Source organism: Neolamprologus multifasciatus, chromosome 17, assembly GCF_963576455.1.
Source record: "Neolamprologus multifasciatus chromosome 17, fNeoMul1.2, whole genome shotgun sequence".
Taxonomy (NCBI): domain Eukaryota; kingdom Metazoa; phylum Chordata; class Actinopteri; order Cichliformes; family Cichlidae; genus Neolamprologus; species Neolamprologus multifasciatus.
The window spans coordinates 27913651-27934708 of record NC_140455.1 but is presented as its reverse complement, the minus strand read 5'-3'; the positions used below and the strand labels follow the sequence as shown (position 1 = coordinate 27934708).

Below are 21058 nucleotides of genomic sequence, written 5' to 3'. Positions count from 1 at the left end.
ATCCATGGTTTCCTTTATCTTCCCCAATGGTACTGTGGGCAGAACTGATTGAATAAATCCATATTTTGACTAATTTGGACACTTAAAGTCTGAGATTATGTGGACAAGTGTTTTTAAAGATTTAGAGATGATGGTGTTTCTTATCACAGGAGAGATCTAGCAGCTACAGTACAGTTCTATCCCTTGTGTATCCTGGCATGTATAAAGTCAACAGCAAGGGAGTAATGAGAAATCCCAGAGTACAATTGACTCTTTGTCATGCATTATTGTGTAGCTTTTCTTTGCTGCTTTGTCTGGCACCCCACAGTGGGGGATTTGCAATGGCCTCCACGTCCCTGAACATACCCTGTAGCGACTGTCACGGGAATTGAAAAGGAAATTAGTGCCATCCAGCTCATAAAGACACAGTGTAGCCTTTATAAGCTGATTGTTATGGAATTGTGTTACTTTGCGTGCACTGTAGGTAGGTTTTTCTCACAAACTCGCACAATAAGGAACAACGAGACTCGTGAAATGCTTGGTTTCATAATAAAGTTTATTCTATATTACAAATAGTATTTTGTTCTTGACTGCAAAATAGGAATGCATTATATTTACATACACAGGTATACAATTAATTATAACAAAGTTAGAGAAGCTCGCCTTATATCCCCCAGGTTTCGTTTTCATCTCTCAATAAGATACTCTTTATCTTTCAAATATGATCTAGTAAAAGTCTTTTCTAGCATGTTTGTGTAACATCTGCTATAACACTGAGCTAGGAGGACATTTTTAGTTCCTACAAAACGTTTGAAGGTGGAAACTTTATCTGTGCTCTTGGCAACGCTAGGTGGCTACTACCAGACGACCTTTGTTGCCCGGGAAGTGACAGGGTGAGGGGGGGAGAAATGAAAGACAGGATGAGACACCGGGGGAGCAGACTTACAATCACAGCCAAGGGCTCTCATCTTATTTAGTAACACACAGCTGGGAACAGAAACCTTGGATGTACCTAAAATTAATCCTAAATTGAAATAATAGAAGTTCTGTATGCTGTATGAGATGTGATCAAAAAGTTCTGTGAATTTGGCCATGAAGATGAACAAAAGAAGAAGATGAAATCCCAAAAGTCCAATTTGCACATTCAGAGTGTGTATATAGTAGAGCCCAAACTTGCATGGAACAAATGTTCCAGCAGGTTCTGTATCCTAAATACAGTATAAACTCAGGGTTCAGACTTTCCATGTCTGAAGTGTGGTGTGTGCACTCAAAACGCAGGGGTTCTGTGGTCACACAAAGTCTGTTCGCTCAACATTTGCCAGACTTGTCTTACTGTGACTTCCTCCAGATCTGCTAATTGAAACTCAACTTGAAAGGTTGGTTTTGAGATGCAGTGGAGGACATCCAGTGTACATTGCAGAGATAAACATGCACAAAGACATAATTCCCAAAACCTTTTGATCGCCTCTCAAAAAGCTGCAGAAAGTTGTTAACAGACAATGACCCCTTAAAAAAAATAGAGTCACTTGCTAAACTCGGTCTAAAACAAAAGTCTAACAAAGCTAATGCGCCTCTACTGCTATGGATGATAAATTAGAGGTATAGGCCTACTTAATTTGTTCTTCTTTTTTCGTTGTTCATTTTCACATCTTGTGCTGGCAAATTGAGGCAATCCTTGGTTGCTTTTTAGGACGTGAACCTGCATCTAATCACACCCGTCTGTTTTCATAACTGCACATATTCTGTTCTTTAAAAAAAAAAAGGGCAGGCTTCATCACAAGGGAACAAGGGATTTTTTGTTCTGGGAAGTTGAGCATTTATCACGATGAAATACTCTAACGCAGTTTTCAATAGGAAAAAATAAAACCAATAAAAAAAAGAACAAAAAATGTTCTGCCTGACCAGATTTAAACTGCAGAGGCGGCACAGCTGTCACACACAAAGAGTGCTGGTCTGTGATGGAGGACACAGTAAATGGTACAAGAAAATCCAAAATGGGGTACATGCTGTCTTTAAATGAAATCCAGAAAATGAGCAGTTGTCTTGGAAATGACTTCAAAAGCCCCTAGCAGTTGTAGAAGTCTCTAAATATCTTTTTGCAAGGCAATTCAATTTCATACCACCCAAACAGGTCAACATGCAAAGGTATACAGTAACTCCTTTATTTAGCATCTATCACGTCACAAAAATCATAGGGACGAGACTGTGTCATAGGGGGACTGGTCTGGATAAAGGTTCCACCTTAAACGAAAGTTATAGTTTTTATAACATGAACAATCCACTTTTTCCATCTTGATTCTTCCAAGCAAAAGAAAGATAAAAGAACACATCCACATCATCATTGCAAGGCTTAATTTTCTTATTTTTCACTTTTTTTTTTAAATAAGTTTCTTAAATTGTTTACGTTTTACATGCGCTTAAAAAGCCAATAAAGGACCCAAGGTGGACCTAGGGCGGTCTTCACACATTCACATCACCACATGGGGCACGTTGTCAAGGCAAAAGAAAGGGCAGAGGTCAAAATGTACGGAGGGCGCCTCCATCTTTCCATCGCTCTCTCCCATAGTGGGGATTCACATCCAACAAGTCTTATCTATGTCCATCATTTTCTGTTTATCTTGCCGTGATGCTCACGTCTTGCTCTGCTTTATCAGATCTTTTTTTTAATTTTTTTTAAATTTCTTTCTTTCTTTTTTTCCTCTCTCTTTTTTTTGAGGTTTGGAGAAGGCCGCCCCCTGCCGCCACTGAGGACAACTACACTAATACAGACAAGAGCGCCTCAAACAGTTACACACTCAAGAGTTGGGGTTTTTGCCGTATGCAACTGGCTACCATCTCCAATGCTTGTGCAAAACAGAAAAACTGGTAAGTCAGGAGCTGGACGAAAAAGGGGGTGAACGGTGTGCCGAGAGCCAGAGAGACCCGGGATGATGAAAAGAGAAAGGAGGATCGGATCACCTCGCCCACAGAGCCTCTCACCTCGACACACTGAGGTCAGAAAAATCACACATGTTGCTTAAAGTTCAAGTCACAATATTTTTTTTCTGTCTTAGAAGTGGTTGTCTTATACATAGTCCTTTGTTTGTCAGTTCCTCAGTGGCACTTTATAAATACATTTTTGACCATTTTTCAAAATTTCAAGCTCCTTTGGTTTTTGGCTGACCAACTAAGTCCGTGTCATTTGATTTCTCCACACAAAAGTCTTAACATTGGGACATCCCGGGAAAGAAGTGCTACTCTCACAACAGAGCCTCTTTAGGTAGCACACGCTGTATTGAATCATTCTTGATCAAGCAGTTTCTTACCCAGTGCATTTCAGTCAGCTCTTCCCTTTACCTCCTCCATTGTTGGCGTAGAAATCTGGGCAGTCAGGATGTTGCGTAGCTGCTGAGTGTGTGTGCGTTTTGTGTGCATGTGTGTGCTTTGATAGACCGTCGCAGCGGCGACACAAGGTTGGAAGTGGCAAGAGCCAGGCAAAGACTGCTACTGGTGTTTGGATTAGCAGTCAAAACACTGTCTTCCAGAGTTGGTTGTGTGCTTTTTCTTTTTTTTACAAAGGATCCAACTTGGGCGGGGGCTCCAGGGTTTCATCTAACAGCTTAATTTTGCAGTAGCTATATAAGCCAAATGGAAGCAGAAATCATGAGCACTTTCTTAAATGTATGCTGGGGCAGGTAAAAATGTGTGCATGTCGCAAAGGGCTATAGGCTGGGGATGCTCTGGTTTGTAAAGTTCATCATGGTTCAGTAAAGGAAAAGTTCAGAGAAGCGATAATTCTTCCCTTCCCCCATCAGTCTTTTTCTTAAATACAACTCCAGCTACATTAAAGAACACAAGAACATTCTAGGCTTGCCTGGATTTGCCCCAGATTTCACGGATATGTATGCTTTGCTTGAAGGTACAGTGTAAACTTGGCAAACCATCCTTGCATGAATTCTCTTCAGAGGTGTTCATTTGGCTTGCAGTCATCAGTGTTGATGCTTCCTCTTGATTCTGTATATTTAATATAGAACTACAATAAACTGAACTCTAGAGATGGTTTTATTTTAACTATCCTATTCTGAAAAGTTCTCAACAAAATGGACACCCAACATTGTGGTTTTTAAAGAATTACCTATCGGTGTAAATTCTTGAAGGCAACATAAAAATGTTTTTCCCCTCTTTCCTTCCAACAGGGGGGATCGACACATTGCCAATATGGCCAGCTTTCAAGCAATCACCCCTTGAAGCTTCTCTGTGGGGAAGCTGAGGGATCCCCCACATTGCACTGTGGGAAACGCCAACCTCAGCTCCGGGCCACCCCTCGCATAACTTCAGGTAAACTAGTCTATGCAGCAGAGTGAATGGGAAGGAAAAAAAACAACAAAAACAGGATTTCTCAGGGAACAGGAAGCAGAAAAAAAGTTAGAGGAAGAATTCATCTCTGAAAGGCGGAGGGAGGAAGTCACATGATGAAAAAAGATGGGGACAGGTCTTCGCTCAGGCACGGCTCGGTTTCTGACGGGGTCTCTTCCCAGTGCACCCTGGGAAGTGCGGTTCTCAGCTCTCCAGACTCATGAAGGCCACCACCTGCTCCAGCTTAAAGGCCAGCCTCTGTTTCCTGGCTGCATCGTCCTGCTCCAGTGAGCACACAATCTGCCGGCGTGACCGTGAAAAAGACACACAACGCTATTACTAAAAGCACTCAACATAACAGGACTTTAAAAATCCAGCAAGTAACTAAACTAAAACAATAGATTTCTATTTGTATGTGGTTCAGGGGGTTGGGAAGCGCATCTGTAACCGGAAGGTCGCCGGTTCAATCCCCGGGCTCTCTGTCCTGGTTGTCGTGTCCTTGGGCAAGACACTTTACTCTACCGCCTACTGGTGTTGGCCAGAGGGGCCGATGGCGCGATATGGCAGCCTCGCTTCTGTCAGTCTGCCCCAGGGCAGCCGTGGCTACAACTGTAGCTGCCTCCACCAGTGTGTGAATGTGAGAGTGAATGAATAGCGGAATTGTAAAAAGCGCTATATAAATGCAATCCATTATTATTATTATTATTATTGTGTTACTATAGAAATTAATTATAGCTATTGATATACTGGCTTGGATTTAGGGAGTGCCTTTGATTGTCCCACTGTACCCAGCTGGCCTGCACTCACTGCTCTTGGCTTCAAGTTAGCTTTAGTTTGTCCCTTTTACTTCCCACATTTTAATACACTATCTGTCCTTTCATTGACTTTTCATGACTTTTGGGGGTTAAATGCCTGGGCGTGGTACGATTTGCCTCTTATGAGTACCCCCTTAGTTAGCGACAGCACTGATGTGTTGCCCAAAGGTGTAATAGGTCCCAGCATTACGTACCTCCTCAGTGTATTTACCCACATAGGAGTAGATCTCGCTGAGAGAGCTCATGGTGTTGAACTCATTCATGTGCATCCGTGACTGCTCTGCCAGGTAGGCATTCATGTCTTGGTCACTGATCGCTGGCATCTTACTAATGTCTGAGTAGTATCTGTGAAGAGAGGGCAGGAGGAACAATACAAAGCATTAAGGTGTGTTTACAGCAGCAAACAAAGATGCTAAAAGGAAAAGTGCTAAATTATTTTGAAAGCAGAATATGCCCAGTTATGTATTTTTACACAGATGTTTACCTCGGAGCTCATCGTTTATGAATGCCTGACTAATGCGTGGAGCATAGAGACGAAAAGCACGTTTCATAGTAAAGTGACCTAAATGGAATCTGTAGCTGCAGAGAGGCCTCATGTTTTAAAATGGAACACTGCAGCAGCATACAGTATACTCACACACGCCGCACTGAGCTAAAGGCAATCAGTCACTGTCAGCAGCAGCTGTGTTGCCCATATCAACTGTGTTGATTAAAGCTGCTTATTTACATATTAAATTCCTGGAGCTACAGCCACTTGAGGACAGGCCCGTTGTATGGATGGATAATTCTGGGAGTGCGTGTGATGATATTTGCCAGGAAACAAGCTGTCAGAGCTAACAGAGCAAAGGAGAAGGCCGGTGGGTGTTACTCACAGAGGTCATAGCTGTATTGACACTGCACAGTACTGAAAGCTAGAGCTCTGACCTGGCCCTGTTAGTGTCATGAACATGAGAATGGACTCAACAGGCTCATAACATTCACTAAAGCAAGCATAAGCAATAAAAAGGGGGGGGGGGGGATAAGAGGTGGTATGTATGGAAAGCAAAATTAAAGTCTTCATTGTATAAATCACAAGATAGCTGTAGGCCCAGCCACTACAGCCAGGTTACTTTTTACTAAGTAAGCTAGCTGTTCAGTAGTTTCTTTGTTGAAATGTGAAATAACCTGTCACAATATGAAACTGTGAAAGCCTCAAACTGAACTGATGTGTGACGATTATGCGGATTAAAGGCTGCTGCAGTGTTTGCATTTTTGCTGTTGCGAAATATCTTTTGCTGCGATCACTTTCATTACTATTGTTGTCGTGTTAGGTGGAAAACGTGAGTATATCTCTAATGAGATCAACCACAAATAGAACCCTGCACAAGGCAGTCTGCAGCATTTCATTAATTGTTTTCATTTGGCGTTCTTCTTGACCACCAACTTTTTTAATTTAATTCATTAAAATCTTTAAATAATTAGTTGGTCAATTATTTGCAGAAGTGAAATAAAAATACTGCTTTACCAATTTAACATCCAGTTTGTTGCAAGTGCCGATGTCTCTACAGTAACGTTTACTACTGAAGTTTAAAAGCCGTTAAAGAAAAACCGCCACATGTATCCCATACTTTTAAAGGTATTGATTTATATGCAAGCAGTCTTGTATACAAATAATGTAATGACAGGTGTGATGGATTTGTCATTGTCTGGAGACCTTCAACTCCCACATCAAATTCAGAGCAGGTGGCAGTAGCTCACGGGTCTGCTTCACTTCACGGCGCCTTTTTAATAACATCAACATATTGTAGCAAGTAAAAAGCTTTGGGATATCGTGGCTCTGCCCAGCTGCATAGCATGGAAGTGCTGAATGCAGTTGTTGTCTTATGTAATTTATTAGTGGCTGAAGTGGCGTTTCAAGCAAAGTCTCAGCAGGGTAGTACTGAGCTAGACACACTGATTTCAAGGGATGGAGATATCCACTGGCCTGCTAACCAGCTAAAGCAGCGTCCTCTCTTTCTAACCAAGATAGAGGAGGAGGGAGACAGAGAACAGTAGGATATCTCGTCTGAACCTCTACAGTGATCAGTTTCTTTCTGACCTGAAAAATCCCCCACTGTAAATCCCTTGCTGTGGCACTTTGGACAGTAAAGTGAAACGGCATAAGATCCACTTTTGGCCATTAGTGTGGCTCTTTAAAAAGATTAAGACAGTTTCACTTTGCAGTAATCACTGATGCCATTCTGTGATACCAGGCATTCCCTGTTTATATGCAGTTATTAAAAAACAAAACATGCATCCAGCATTTTCCCCTCACAGTAGCAGCTGCTCTATTCTGTCCACGCATATCTTTTTTATGCATCGCTTATAGGAGACCAGAGAGAGCCACACAATCCCGAGCCTGAATCCCCTCATTTGGTTCCACCCATTCAAGCACTGCACATATATTCTCATCCTGAGGCTTGCTTTGCAACAACGCTACAGCCACATAAATACTCAGAACCACTTCACAGTACCCCATCTTTTATTCAGGACCTCTTTGCCTCCCCTGCTGACAAATAAATTTAATAAAACTTCCATTTTAACAAATTACCGGCTTCTGCTGCCTGCAACTCTCAAAAATGCTTCCCTTGATTTTTTTTTCTCTCCCCCCTACTCACGCACACTGACTCCTATGTCCTGTAGATCTTATGCCCTGGGCACTCCCATCTATTCCCACTGCATTGTAATTTGGATTGGGTTTCACAGCTCATAGATCACACTGCTACAGTCGCATTGTGTGTGCTGGAATGAAACACGCTTAATGCAGGTTTTCTGATGGTTCTTTCTCTCTTCATCTATCCAGTAATTGGTGTGTATGCACATGCGCTTTTCTTGACAGCTTACCTCTCCACCCAGCTCTTGTAGCTGGGGATGTCCTTGGCATAAAGCAGCTTGTTGGAGGGTGAGTCTTTCCCAAGGCGGTGCTCTGAGGTGGAGCAGGAGTCCATGAAAGTCTGGGCCACCACAGACAGACAGGCGTCTGTGATGCTGCTCTTATGGATGTCAAACACAAACTGGGGGTTTTTAATCACATTCACCCAGAAACGCAGAGGTAGGCTGTCAGAGAGGGAAAAGAGAACAAAAAGTAGTTTAGTATCAAACTCATGCAGCTTTTGCACTTTAACTTTTCATTCCCTGATAAATAATTGTGTGTTGCTGTTTTCTTTAAATTCCTTTTAGTTTTCCCAATCTTGATATTTCCAATTCTGGACACAACAATATGAAATTCTTTAATATAAGCCCTTTTACCTGTTAAAAAAAATAAAGGTAGTCTCTTAATAAAATCTAAAACTGAGTCATGCTAACTAATGTAGTCTGTTAGGCTTCCTGTGGAAAAAAAAAAACGAGTTTTGCAGCGATTGTTCAGTTCTGTCTCGGTGACAGAATGCTTGAATAGCCATTCAAATGGGCGAACAAAGAGTGTGAAGTAAAACAACAGCCTATGTCCGGTTGAGCTGCTCTGAGATTAAGTCCCTAAATGCCGTTTTCAAATTTGCTACAGCCAGCTAGTCAATAGGCATGAACATATTATTCGCCAGAAGGGACGAGGATTCATTCACTTTGCAAAGCTAGTACACAGGCCCTGCTGTTGCTGATGTGCTCTATTTGATGTGTGTGCTCAATTCAATAAAGCCTTTATCTTTAAAACCAGGTGGTGGCTGGCTCTCTTTTTTTTTTTCCTCGCAGTGTCCAGGGGTCCTCGCTGGGGGCCGCGCAGTGACACAGTTCATATTGCCTTGTTTGTGCAAGTGGGTCCTATTTTGTGCCTGTCAGGAATAATAAAAATACACAAGTCTGTTTATTTGCAGGGCTTGTTTCTGCCAAAATGAATAGATATAGGGCCAGCTTTATCTGTGTATTGCTGTGAAAGGGGCTCAGGTGGTATTAAAAAAAAGCTGAGTGTTACTTGGATCTCTGTATCTTTACTTTTCTCTGGGCTCTGCGCTTTTAGCTGATGTGACAAAAATCAACAAAGACATTGCTGCAGTCTACGCTACACAGTAGTTTCTGCGTGTAGGAGAAAAAGAGTATAAAATGTAAAAAAACAAAAATAAAACCTGAAACGCATTCATTTAAAGTACCACCAGTGTTCCTCGACAATCCACTGAGCATTTATTCTAGTACAACCACCCACAAAGATATTCAGCTGTACAATGTAACAAAAGAGGATTTAAACTCAGAATGAGGAAAGACTCAGCATTATGACTTCAAAAATAATCTAAGCAAAAAATCTAGTGGGATTAGGTGCAGGGATCAAAGGGATATTAACACGGCTGCTGTGCTGTCTTGATTGTTGACAAGCTGGCGTTTCAATGGGGCAATGGATTCTAAGATGATGAGATTTTGGACAATTTTGTGTGTGCAAAATTACCACCATAATAAGTATGCCTTATCCATTGAAAATAGGCAAATCTGAGTTTACTCCTGCTGAGTAGCTTTAGGAATCTGAATGATGGTCATGATCGGTCCTTTTGGTTAGGGATTAGGTTAAATATCAGCTGCCAAGATCAAGGGCATCTCATATCCTAAAGAAATTATGCTGGCAGTGTAAGAAAAGGGCCCACTGATTCATCACTTGAAAGTGCAGTCATTTCAAACTGATGAAAGGGTGTGATATAGTTTTGTTTTTTTTGTTTTTTTTTTAAACTGTATAATTAAGCAAGCAAAATAAGCAACAGTTTAGACAGCATCTTTACCAAAACTGGGCAGATGTAAATAGGAGAATTATTTCTGTTCTAAAGGCAAAATGTGACCAGAACAAATGTGATTCTAACTAGTTGCTTGTCTCTTATTTTTTGAATGCATCCACACTTTAACACTGGTACCTAACAACACCTGCAAACAGCTAAGTCCCCCTTGTGGTCCCTGAAAACCACCTCATGCAGCCCTTTGAATCTGCAGTTTTAGGATGTTCTGCCCATTTTGTGGAATGGGCCTAATGAATTAGCTTACCATTGGCAGGAAAAGAATCACAGATGTTGTGATGTACAACATCTCACTGGTGCCATTATGGCATAGACATGCAGTGGGCTAAATTTTGAATTAACAGCTTTATAAAGGTGACCTGACTGAGTTTGGTTCCAGTCAGGGCCTAAGTAAGCAAAACTGTGCTATTTTATTCCTCTGATAGGCACCTTATACTTAGGTCTGCCACAGTGGTAGTAGTAAGCAATCTGAGTAGGATTGAGTTGCAGTATGATGGCAGAAAAGAGGGGTGTATGTGGCAGTTTTGCACAATAATTAAAATTCTGTCTGTTCCATCCCAAAATGCAGCGCATATAGACGGACACACGCGGACCAAATACAGAGGAGTGAGGATGAGAGCAGACACTAACACACTGCCACTAATCCAAAAGATACCATCTGGAGATGCTCTGGGAGCCAGTGACTCATGTATGCACATACTGACTGTACACACTTACAAAACATGTTACAACTCTGTCACACAATACATACAAAACTAACAGTTTAACTAAATTTAACTTTGCACCATGAAAATACAGTTTATTTCAAAAACTTTATTTCAAAAAGCAGTAAAACTGCTGAAAAAGAATTTTAAACTGTTTTTTTCCCCAAATACCAAAAGTCCACACCTAGTACATATGCCTTGATTCTGCAAGGTGTGCCACCAACCACTTGGGGTCATAGGCATAGGCAAAGTTACTATGCATCTCTGTTGACAGTCAAGCACAAGAAAATGCTTTAAGAACTAATATCTACATATCTAAAGGCTATTTCAGCCGTTAAGATGTGCAGGACAAATGATAATTAGGTGGTATAGTGTTTACAACATGCCTTTTGCAATTTGGTTTGATCTGAATATATCTTGGTGGTCATTTACACTCATATTTAGCACTGTGCACTTTGCACACTGCTCAATGCACATTGTAAAACTTAGTGTAGCACCATCATAGAGGTATAGAAAGGCATAGTATTTTTTTTTTCTTTTTGATAGTCTTGCTTTGATGTAAAGGACTTGGACTATAAAAGTTCAGCGATACATTAAGATCACTTTCAGGTCTTTAGGGTGTATGGAAACGTGGTCAGCGTTAATCATGCCAAAGCAACTGTCCGCTTTTATTTTAGAAAAATTATGAAAATTTTCTCACTGAATGGGGGAAAATAGTGGTTCACAATCTGATTTCAGTATAGATTTTGCAAACTTCTAAACATTCATCTAATAAAAAAAACCAAAACAAAACGGTTGACTGGTAAGCTATAGCAACAAATACACTGGCATGATATGACAATGGTATAAGGCTGAAGGATCTAACATAAGTTAGGTTATATCAGGGGACACAGGAGGAAGGGAACCCTCAAGGTGGGGGTAGTAGTAGAATATAGGGGCTCCTGCTGCAGTTGAAGTTAATGGTGTGTACAATAACTGTGGAACTGACAGGTTTAATGGGATGGGGGCTCAGCTTGGAAGGGACACTGACATTATTATTTTCTACCATGAGACAAAACGAAGGCTTCTGTTGAAGCCAAGATTGCAGTCTTGTAAGATGAGGTCATGAGGTTATGCATATGCACGCGCGGGGAGGTGCTTAAGGGCACAATCATATGCACGTTCCACACTGAGAAGGTATTTGTGGTGGCATCAGCACAAACTGTGCTCAGTCTCAGTGGCTTTTTCTCAAGCTGTGCTATGATAAATTGTGCTTTATTTATAGCCCTACATTGAAAGTCTAATGGGGAGAAGCACCTCGACTTCTCAGAACACTTAACACACACTGTGACTGGCCCGATAACACAGAGAAAAACCCTAAAATTAGGCTCATAAGGTAAAGTAAATAATATTTTCCTTCAGCCTCTCCCTACCCATTCCTTTATGTCTATTCGTCCCTCGATACACACAAATTTTTCCTCCAATATCTGTGGTTCTCCTGGGCCTTGGGCTGAGTGATGCATGCTGGGATCTTGGCAGAGGCTATGAGGCTAATGAGATATTAGTGTGCATTTAACTCCCACTGTGTTCACTTCCTTTTCTTCACCTTTTCATTCCTCTTCCCACCCCATTCCAGGGCAGTGTCAGTTATTTAACCCCAGCCAACCTTTTAAGGTGGACTCACAGGGGTCAATCAATATGGTATAAATTAATCAGCAGATATTAATTTAGAGGTGTACTTGTGCACCTGGGAGTGAACATCTGTCACTTTAGAGAATTCCACAGTGACAGGAATTTTTTTTTGGCCCAGTTATCCATGATAATAGATGGAGAGTCTTGGCAGCCAATTGGATTAGCCCCTTGTGGTTGGCTTTAATGAAGATTACACACCCCTGTGGTTAATGGATATTAGGAAAGGAAGAGGCGTATTGTGAAACTTGGCTCTGACAGGGCAATACCCAGGCAATGCCAGTGTGCCTGTAGTACTTTTAAAAATCAAAATGCCCATCAATGATCCAAATAACTGTTTAAGGAGTCTTAAACATTCCCATTCTGTGCGCTTGACACCAATTACTTGGTGTGTATGCATATTTCTATATCAGCACCCACAGCATATTTAGATTCAGATACTAAATGAACTCACCAGTTGCTCTTCCATGTGTGTCGGACATGCGGGTCATGGATGTTGTGTTTGTCGGCCTGCTCATCCAGGAAGTCAAACATATATTTGATTGCCAGTGGCAGAGCGCTGCCTCGATGGGCTGTGCTAAAGATGGTCTCAAACAGGTCATCCACAAACTTCTGTAGCGTACCCTACAGAGCAAGGAGAGGAGAGTTACAAAGATTCAGTCATTCTCTCATTTTTCAAAACTTCACTAACAGTAGCAGAAATGTCATTAATATGTATATTTGTTTCTGTGTCAGCTTGAGTTGTGCAGTCCACGACACTTTCTCTCCCAGCTCCGATGTTTATGTGTCTGACTCATATCTCACAGACCCTGCCCCTAAATCTGCTTGCAGCTTTGATGGGGGAAATTGTTATTTCACAGCTGACTTTTAATAATATCTAGGAACAGGAGGCGCATCTCCTAAGCCTCTTTGTGCTGCCGGATTAGCTCCCACACTGCACCATTGACCCTAATTTGATTTAATGTTGGTGACTTTAAGGAGGAGGAGGAGAAGAGAGACAGAGAGTGAGAGAATCTAATCCTCTTGTAAAGAATGAGCTGATGGGATGCACGGGAAAAAGGCAAGAGCCAGAGATGGAAATGAAACCACACAAGTTTCCTATCAGAAGAAGAGGCCATTGAGTGTGGCAGATGAGGTGTGTACAGGCATTGGCAAATAAAAATCCAATTTGGGTGGAGCGGGTGACCAAATCACAGAGTCAGGAGAGATGGAAGGGGAGAATGGGAGGAGGGAATCCTGTTAGTTCGACAATCACGGCTATAATTCTAATGTGGCCCACATTCCCGGCAGCTTACCATTTTTCTATGAAGACGGTATCACATATCTCTATATCAAGCCCACATGCCTTCCTAGTTGCTAAGGGAAGGCCTATCGGGTACATGTGTGCAGAGACAGTGAAATCTGTGTATGTGCCTACTAGTGCTTAGGCTGTGACATTTTACGTCATCCTCAATCTCAAGGGGTGCACCACTATCAACACTGTCATCATCACAGGGTTCTCTTGGTCCCTGGTGGAGCTGAAACTGCCAACATAACCCCCCCACGACCATCTACCCTGTCATTAGACTGCACTCTAAACACAATGTGTCATCTGGATGTTTTGATGCCATCTGCCTCCGCATTGAAATGCAAGGAAAGCGACGTTGGGGATAGCAATGAAACAGGGAGGCTGAGACAGGCACACACACACACTCAAGTGTACAAGTGGAGGGAAAATGCAATCCTTCCCTACACAGTCCACACAAGTCCACACACGTGAACACGTCCTGTACCCACACTCAAGAGTGTCACTGATGGAGCTAATATGAGAGATGTGAGTGGCGTTGCCAAGGAGAGGTATTTATTGGTAAGGTGAAAGCCAAACGCAGTCAATTACACTGCCTGTCTGCCCAATCATTTCTCAGCAAGAGAGATGGCCAGCCAAGATAAACTGGTTATTTCTCAAAAACAATCCATCTGGAAAGACGATGTGCTGTCTGTAGTCAGAAGCCACCTTCCTGCACTCAGGAACGGGATAATGGCAGGAAAATGGAGCGACTCACAGAGGCTGAGAGGCCTATTCTGGGATCTGTAGTTTGTTTATTAATTTCTTTCATATGCCCTGCACTTCACAGTCACTATTGCGCCTCTCTTTCCCTGTTAACTGATCACCAGACTTGTTGGTTTTCCGGTGTGTAGAATCTCACCACTAAATGTCAGCAGATTGCAGATTTTTAGTCACCTGTTTTCATACACCTCCCAGTTCTACTGCATAATCCTGCGGTGCTACAGTGGCGGCTGTAGGACAAACAACTCTGGTCACTGTTTAACTGTAGTGAGTGTATGCTGTCAGCAAGTGTTTACCTCTCCTGATGTGTATATCTATTAACTCTGTATAAGGAGTTGATGAGTCAGCCAGTGTTAGTCAAACTTTCTTTGAAGTGGCTCTAACATTGTTGAACTTTTGTCTCATACGATGTGGGAATCTACTTAATTGGCTTATCAGAACAATGGTATTATTTTTAGGACATAAGCTTGACCTTAAAGGTGGCATTACGTTAGCTTTTAATCAGCTGTTGTTGTTTAGGTATTTAAGATGGCGGGGCAACATGGCCGCTTCAACAAACCAGCGCCTGCTTGTATGTATTCTTAATGTATTCAAGTACACACTCGTGAACAAGACTCCAAGATACTTAAAGTCCTCCACTTGGGACAGGAACTCGTCCCTCGCTCGGAGTGGGCACTCCACCCGTTTCCAGCTGAGGGCCATGGCCTCAGATTTGCAGGTGCTGATTCTCATTCCCACCGCTTCACACTCGGCTGCGAACCGTTCCAGAGCGAACTGGAGGCCATCACCCGATAAAGCCAACTACATCATCCACCAAAAGCAGAGAAGGGAGCGGGAGATCGACGGACGGTGCAGCCGGTGCTGCAGCTGCAGTGATGCAGATGCTGTACCGGTCCATCGTGGTGAAAAGAGAGCTGAGTATAAAAGCAAAGCTCTCCATTTACAGGTCGATCTGCATTCCCTACCCTCACCTATGGTCACGAGCTGTGGGTAGTGACTCAAAGAATGAGATCGCAGATACAGAAGCGACGGAAATTAGCTTTCTCTGAAGGGTGGCTGGCCTCTCCCTTAGAGATAGGGTGAGAAGTTTAGGTATACAGGAGGGGCTCAGAGTAGAGCCGCTGCTCCTCCACATCGAAAGGAGCCAGTTGAGGTGGTTCGGGCATCTGACAAGGATGCCCCCTGGGCGCCTCCTGGGTGAGGTGTTACGGGCACACTCCGGAGAGATTATATCTCTCAGCTGGCCCAGGAACTCCTTGGTGTTCCCCAGACAAGCTGGAGGAGGTGGCTGGGGAGAGGGAGGTCTGGGCTTCTCTGCTTAGGCTGCTGCCCCTGCGACACGGCCCCGGATAAGTGGAAGAAGATGGATGGATGGAAAGTAATTACCTACTAATCAATGTATAAGTATGAGCAAAATATAATTTTTTTTAGTATTAAATGACCTCATAAAACAACTGACTTCAACTTTAAGTGTACTGACTATAAGAAGTATGTGGTATCACTAGTTCAAGATTCTTTATTCGTCACATGCACAGTTATACAAGTATAACACGCAGTGAAATGTAACCTGACACGCTCCTCGACTTGTGCAAAAGAGGGGGGAGAGGAAGAACATTATATATTATATACATTAGGTGAATGTGCAGTAGTAGCATTGTATGCAGCAAGCAGGTGAATTCTGTACATTAAGTGAATGTACAGAATGTACATTAAGTGTAGTATTCCAAGTCAAGGTAGAGACAAACGAAATATGGTAAATAATCACATACTAACCTTTGTCTTTGTGAAACATTCAATTCAATTGTATTTATATAGGGCGAAATAGTTCCCCCAAGGTACTTTATATTGCAAGATAAAGACAGTACAATAACAATGACTGATTAAATCTATTAGACAGTCACGGTGATATATCTACTCGAAAAGGCAGACATCAGTGTTTCAAGTTGCATGGTATTATGTAAATGTGCAGGGATAACTGTTCTACTATAAGACCTTTGGATGGGCCTTTGAGTTGCCATGCTAAACTTGGGAATAAGTATTCCTCCAGATCATGGCAAGCTGTCCAGGTGCAGAGGAAGCGAAGAAACACCAAAAACCCCACCAAAATTATGATGATTACTATGCTTCAGTACTGGGATGATGTCAAGCTGATATGTAATTTTGTTTTCTGCAGTGTTTGTAGTGCTCTACATTGGTCCTGCACAACTCAGCCATAGCTCCTAAACACCTTCCAGTGTAGCATGGTAGAGCATTAAGGTAATCTTTAATGCTCTACCATTAGAGCATTAAAGATGCAGAGCGACCATGGTATGTGTACGTTAAACTTATGTTTAGCAGCTACAATAAATCCTTTAAGTTTATAGCTGTTACTCTGGGTTTCTCGTCTATTACTCCACTGTGAATTCATCTTAGCTGGGTGCCCACTTGCAGGCTAAATCGCCTCAAATTATAGGCAATTTGTCTAACTGTGGACAGATAAGTATCTTAACTCCCTGAGATAACTTGTTTAATCTGTCCAGCTAAATGCAAATCAACAATTCTTGATAATAAAAAAATGAGATTCTGTTTTGCAGATCTATAGTGGGATTGGTAGATGGGATGATAACGTGTACTGTTTTAATGTTAAGCATAAACTTTTTCCACCCTACATTGCAAATATCTTAATGATGTGTTCGGTATCAATATGAACAACAGAACGAGCAGCGTAGCATTAGTTTAAATCATTTGTGTTTAGATTTTGAGCTTAGATCGAGATAAATAAATATAACTGGAAAGGGTTTCTTATTGCTGTAAATGCTTTTGTGGTTGTAGAGGCTGTTGTTCACCGGAAAGCAAACACGCTTTCATAAAGACAAAAACAGCAGCGGCAAAAAAAGAGGATTTGTTTGCCTATTATCTAGATGTACTATTTCAAAGACAAGTTGGAATTGGCACACCCAAATTAGTTCCATGTTCCTGCTCATTAGCCAACATGTTCCATAAAGGATGATCATCCTGCTTCTTCCCTCTGTGCCTGTTTAATGGATGTGCTACCGGTGTGTTTGAGACACTCCACTTTAGACTCCTGACAGTTTTCATTTATATTGCATATATTGCACTGGGTTTATGTTCTCTGTGTTAACAGCTAAACAAAGACATTCAGGAGATGAAAAGCGGAAGTGCTGGTGAATTAAAAAAAACAACACATCCTAAACATTTTCAACTCACAGCCTCCCACTTTCTTTTAACCTCCCCATATGGCTGTCTGAGTCTGATAGAAAGGGTGTATTGGTGTGGGGGGAAAAAAAGAGGGACAAGGTGCTTTAAGAGTGGATTGTTCATTTGCATTCAGCTGTTGGATCAAAGTCACATTTTCCTCCAAACCAAATTAACTGTATTTTTTTTCCTCCTTCTTAGGGGCCATTGTCGCAAGGCGCATTCAAAGAGACCAATTTTATAGTCATTTCTATATTTGCCTGATAATTTTTTTTACAACAGAAAAACCTTCACCGGTTTCATCGGTCTTTTCTTCTTTACCCTTTTTGATATGCTGCTGCATCAATGCAACAGTAATGAAAAAAGAAAAACAAACAGAAATATCCATTTTCTCGTTCTCACCTGAGGGGATAGAGGAATACATTTGAATAATCTTTTCCACTGAGATGACTCATCCAAAGTAAACATGAATATTTAAATACAGCGAGGGGTTTCTTCGTTATTATAACACGGGGTAAAAGATGGAGTGACCTTTTAGCCTTTCACCTGCTGAACTGCTTCGGTTAAAGATGCTACTGCTGAGTTGGATAACTTTATTTTGTCTGGTTTGATCATATAAATTGTGCGCGTAGCATTGGGTAAATTGAGCAAGTTGCTAGATAAAGGAGACCTATTATGCTTTCCTGATTTTTCTCTTCAAATTAAACATAGAGAAAGTTTATTTGAGTTAATGAGAGAGGATAATGCAGCTCTGTCTGTGAGCACTATACCCCACCCACCAGCAGTTCAGTCATTCTGTTTGTGAGGGGCAGCTAATCAGAATAAAGATAGCTTAAAAGGAAGTTAAAACATCTTTTTTTTAAAAACAGTGGATAAAAGGATGGGCTGCACAAAGGCCCAATATAATATAAATAATGATTATTTGGCCTGTGAATCATGCAAAGCTACTCTAGTAGAGACTAAGAACAAAAATATGGACCTAGAGGTTAGCACAGTAGGTCCTCACAGCTTGGTGTCTCTCCTAAACATAGATTGCTAACCTTGGTGGCCAGAAGTCTTGTCAGGTAGATCTCAGAGACCATCTTGCTCCCGCGGTCGCCCTCTTTCTGGTCTCCGTGCTCGTGGTTCTTAACCAAGTGCCAAACCTTCACCCCACTCTCCAGGTCCGGGGTGATCATAGGAGTACGGGTACGAAGGCTGTCGGGGCTTCCAGTGTACTTGATCATGTTTTCTGTGAGAAACAACACGCTTCAGTTTATGAAATGCTGCTAATTTATGCAAAACACAGAGTCAGATAAGTGTTAATTTTCTTTTATAAAAATTGTGCCTTCATAGTATGATCTATGAATTTAGATGAGTAAAAATCATTAAAAAAGTTTTGTTTTGTTGTTCAGATAGTCACAGAAGACAGATTAAAACTAAATCAAACTAGTGAAAAGGAAAAAAGAAAGAATCAGTCACAGGCAGCACAAACACAATAAAAAAAAAGAAAATGCAACCAAAAAGGCAAAGAAAACTATAACCTGCATGTCAGCAACAGAATGTAGTTTCTTGGTCTGAGGTTTCCAATTTACAGGTGTGTGAGATTGGATATGAAACTTTCAGAAAGTCTGCATGGTTAATTTTTCATGGCTTCTTCTCCAAGTGACAAGACATAGCATTGCCGCCTGACACAAAATCGAACAGGTGTCAGACGAGATGAAATATGTATGGCCCACCCAATGGCCGGAGCGGCGATGACATTTCCAAACACATGGCTCAATGAATGTTTACACAGTGTGAAAAAAAATTGATCAGTTGGTGCGGTTTGGAGAGGAGTGCAAAAAAAAAGAAAAAAAGAGTGATTTTCACCATGACAGAAATCAATCTGTCCAGAGAGAGAAGCAGGAGGACTGTATGGAGAAGAGAGTCTGCGGGAAAATAAGGGACAGCTGGAGACAACAGATACAAAGTGTGTGTGTTTTTATGTGTCTGTGTATTGACTACTCATATTTGATCGCAGCATGATCAACTAAAAAAATTCAAATGCCTGCGTCTCCTATAGGGCACTTCACTGAGCGTTATTTGACTGTAGCTTTGTTACAAGGTTAACAAACCACATACACTATGCAGGACAAGTGCGACACAAAATGTGCTGCTTTGAATTGTTAGCTTTGCCCTTGTGGTATGGCAGAACAGTGTGCTCATTTTGTGGTAATTATTTATTCAAGAAGTTAGAGAGCTGAGGGTGATGCGTAGTGAGTGATACACAGGAGAGAGAGTTTCTTTTTTTTCTTTTTTTTCTATTCTGATCCAGCTCCACGCGTGCTGTTATATTTCCCGTGTTTCCCTTCTTTTCCTTCTTGTGGTTTTTTTGATGGGAACATTACATCAAAGATCAAACACAAAGGTTTCTCCTTTCATTCTCCAACTCAACATGTTATAGAGAATGTTTGTCTGAATCTTTGAACTTTTTTGCACAACTTTCTCACCAGCCCCACTCCTCTTCCTCATCCTGCTGCTGCTCTTCAGCAGCTCTATTAAATTTACCCTTGTCTATTTCTTCACTATTTGGCTATTGTACTCGGGGAGAGTTCAAAGTCACTCTCAAGTACCACACTAGTTGAGAAGTGCATCACACTTGCATTTGAAGTCAGTCCCTTTAAAAATAAATATATATAGGGGTGTGTATGGAGGGGGGTATTCCTGGCATTCTCCTCTCCCTCTTCTGTTGCACCACTCACCTTGCCCTATCTGGTCTAATTTAGAGCTGGAGAGATGAGGTGAGACCATATGGAGATGAGACAATGCTAATAACGTGGGACCACATTTGAAGTGTCTGAAGTGTTTGTGACCAGTGAGGCTTAGCCCTTTGATCATCAACAAACTTGATGGTTTTTCAGGTTCAAGGAGACGTGTAGAAGGCACACAGGAAAAAACACAGGCACATGGAAGGATAAGAGGAGCCACTTTGGATTCTCAAGAGGCCGGAACAACTGAGGAAAGAGTGCGTTTTTGTCTCTTTATATTTTAGAAATCTTGTATTTCTGGTCCGCCACTGCTGACATGCAGGGTCCTCAAGTGATACCATCCACTGCTGCAGGGTCAGTGAGTTACTCTAACAACACTGGATTATTAAAAAAATGGACAAATGCAATATTTTTATTCCTTGAGTGGATTGTTTTATTTCAAATCAATTTATACGTATAGTTTTGCTAATAATTTTCATTTGCATTACCAAGCATCAATTCCTAAGATATTTCTTTTACTGAGTTATGAATACATTAAAAAACAAAATACATATAGTTTCTAGAGCAAACTCGGTCCAGCTAAGAAAGTGGCTCTCTGATAACTGAAACTTATGGTACAGAAAGAGGCCGGCTTACCATATTTACTTGCAGAAGTTCGGGACACGGTGGAGTTATTTACAGAGTTGTAGGCTGTAACTTGCTTGGGAACCAAGGCCATTACTGCATTATCAGGTACCTGAAACACAAATATGATGTAAATCTCTCTTCAAAACAATAGCAATTTTCTGTGGTATTTCTTTCCCCATTTGCACACATTTCTGACACAACCACTAAGAATAAGAAAAAAAAAAACATATCACTG

The 21058-nt window shown here is 41.5% G+C and overlaps 1 protein-coding gene across 3 annotated transcripts in view; it reads right to left on the bottom strand.

Annotated features, from left to right (window-relative positions):
- Window positions 1-517: 517 nt before the first annotated feature.
- plxna4 (plexin A4) overlaps window positions 518-21058 on the bottom strand; it is a 243690-nt gene continuing 223149 nt past the window's right edge. For all 3 annotated transcript variants that reach the window (XM_085138403.1, XM_085138402.1, XM_085138400.1), the window contains exons 27-32: window positions 20833-20932; window positions 18508-18698; window positions 12680-12849; window positions 7992-8204; window positions 5324-5474; window positions 518-4614 (exon numbers count right to left, since the gene is read on the bottom strand). In XM_085138403.1, the coding sequence (XP_084994529.1) occupies window positions 4519-4614; window positions 5324-5474; window positions 7992-8204; window positions 12680-12849; window positions 18508-18698; window positions 20833-20932 (921 nt within the window). In that variant the 3' untranslated portion in view covers window positions 518-4518. The remainder of the gene's footprint in view (window positions 4615-5323; window positions 5475-7991; window positions 8205-12679; window positions 12850-18507; window positions 18699-20832; window positions 20933-21058) is intronic.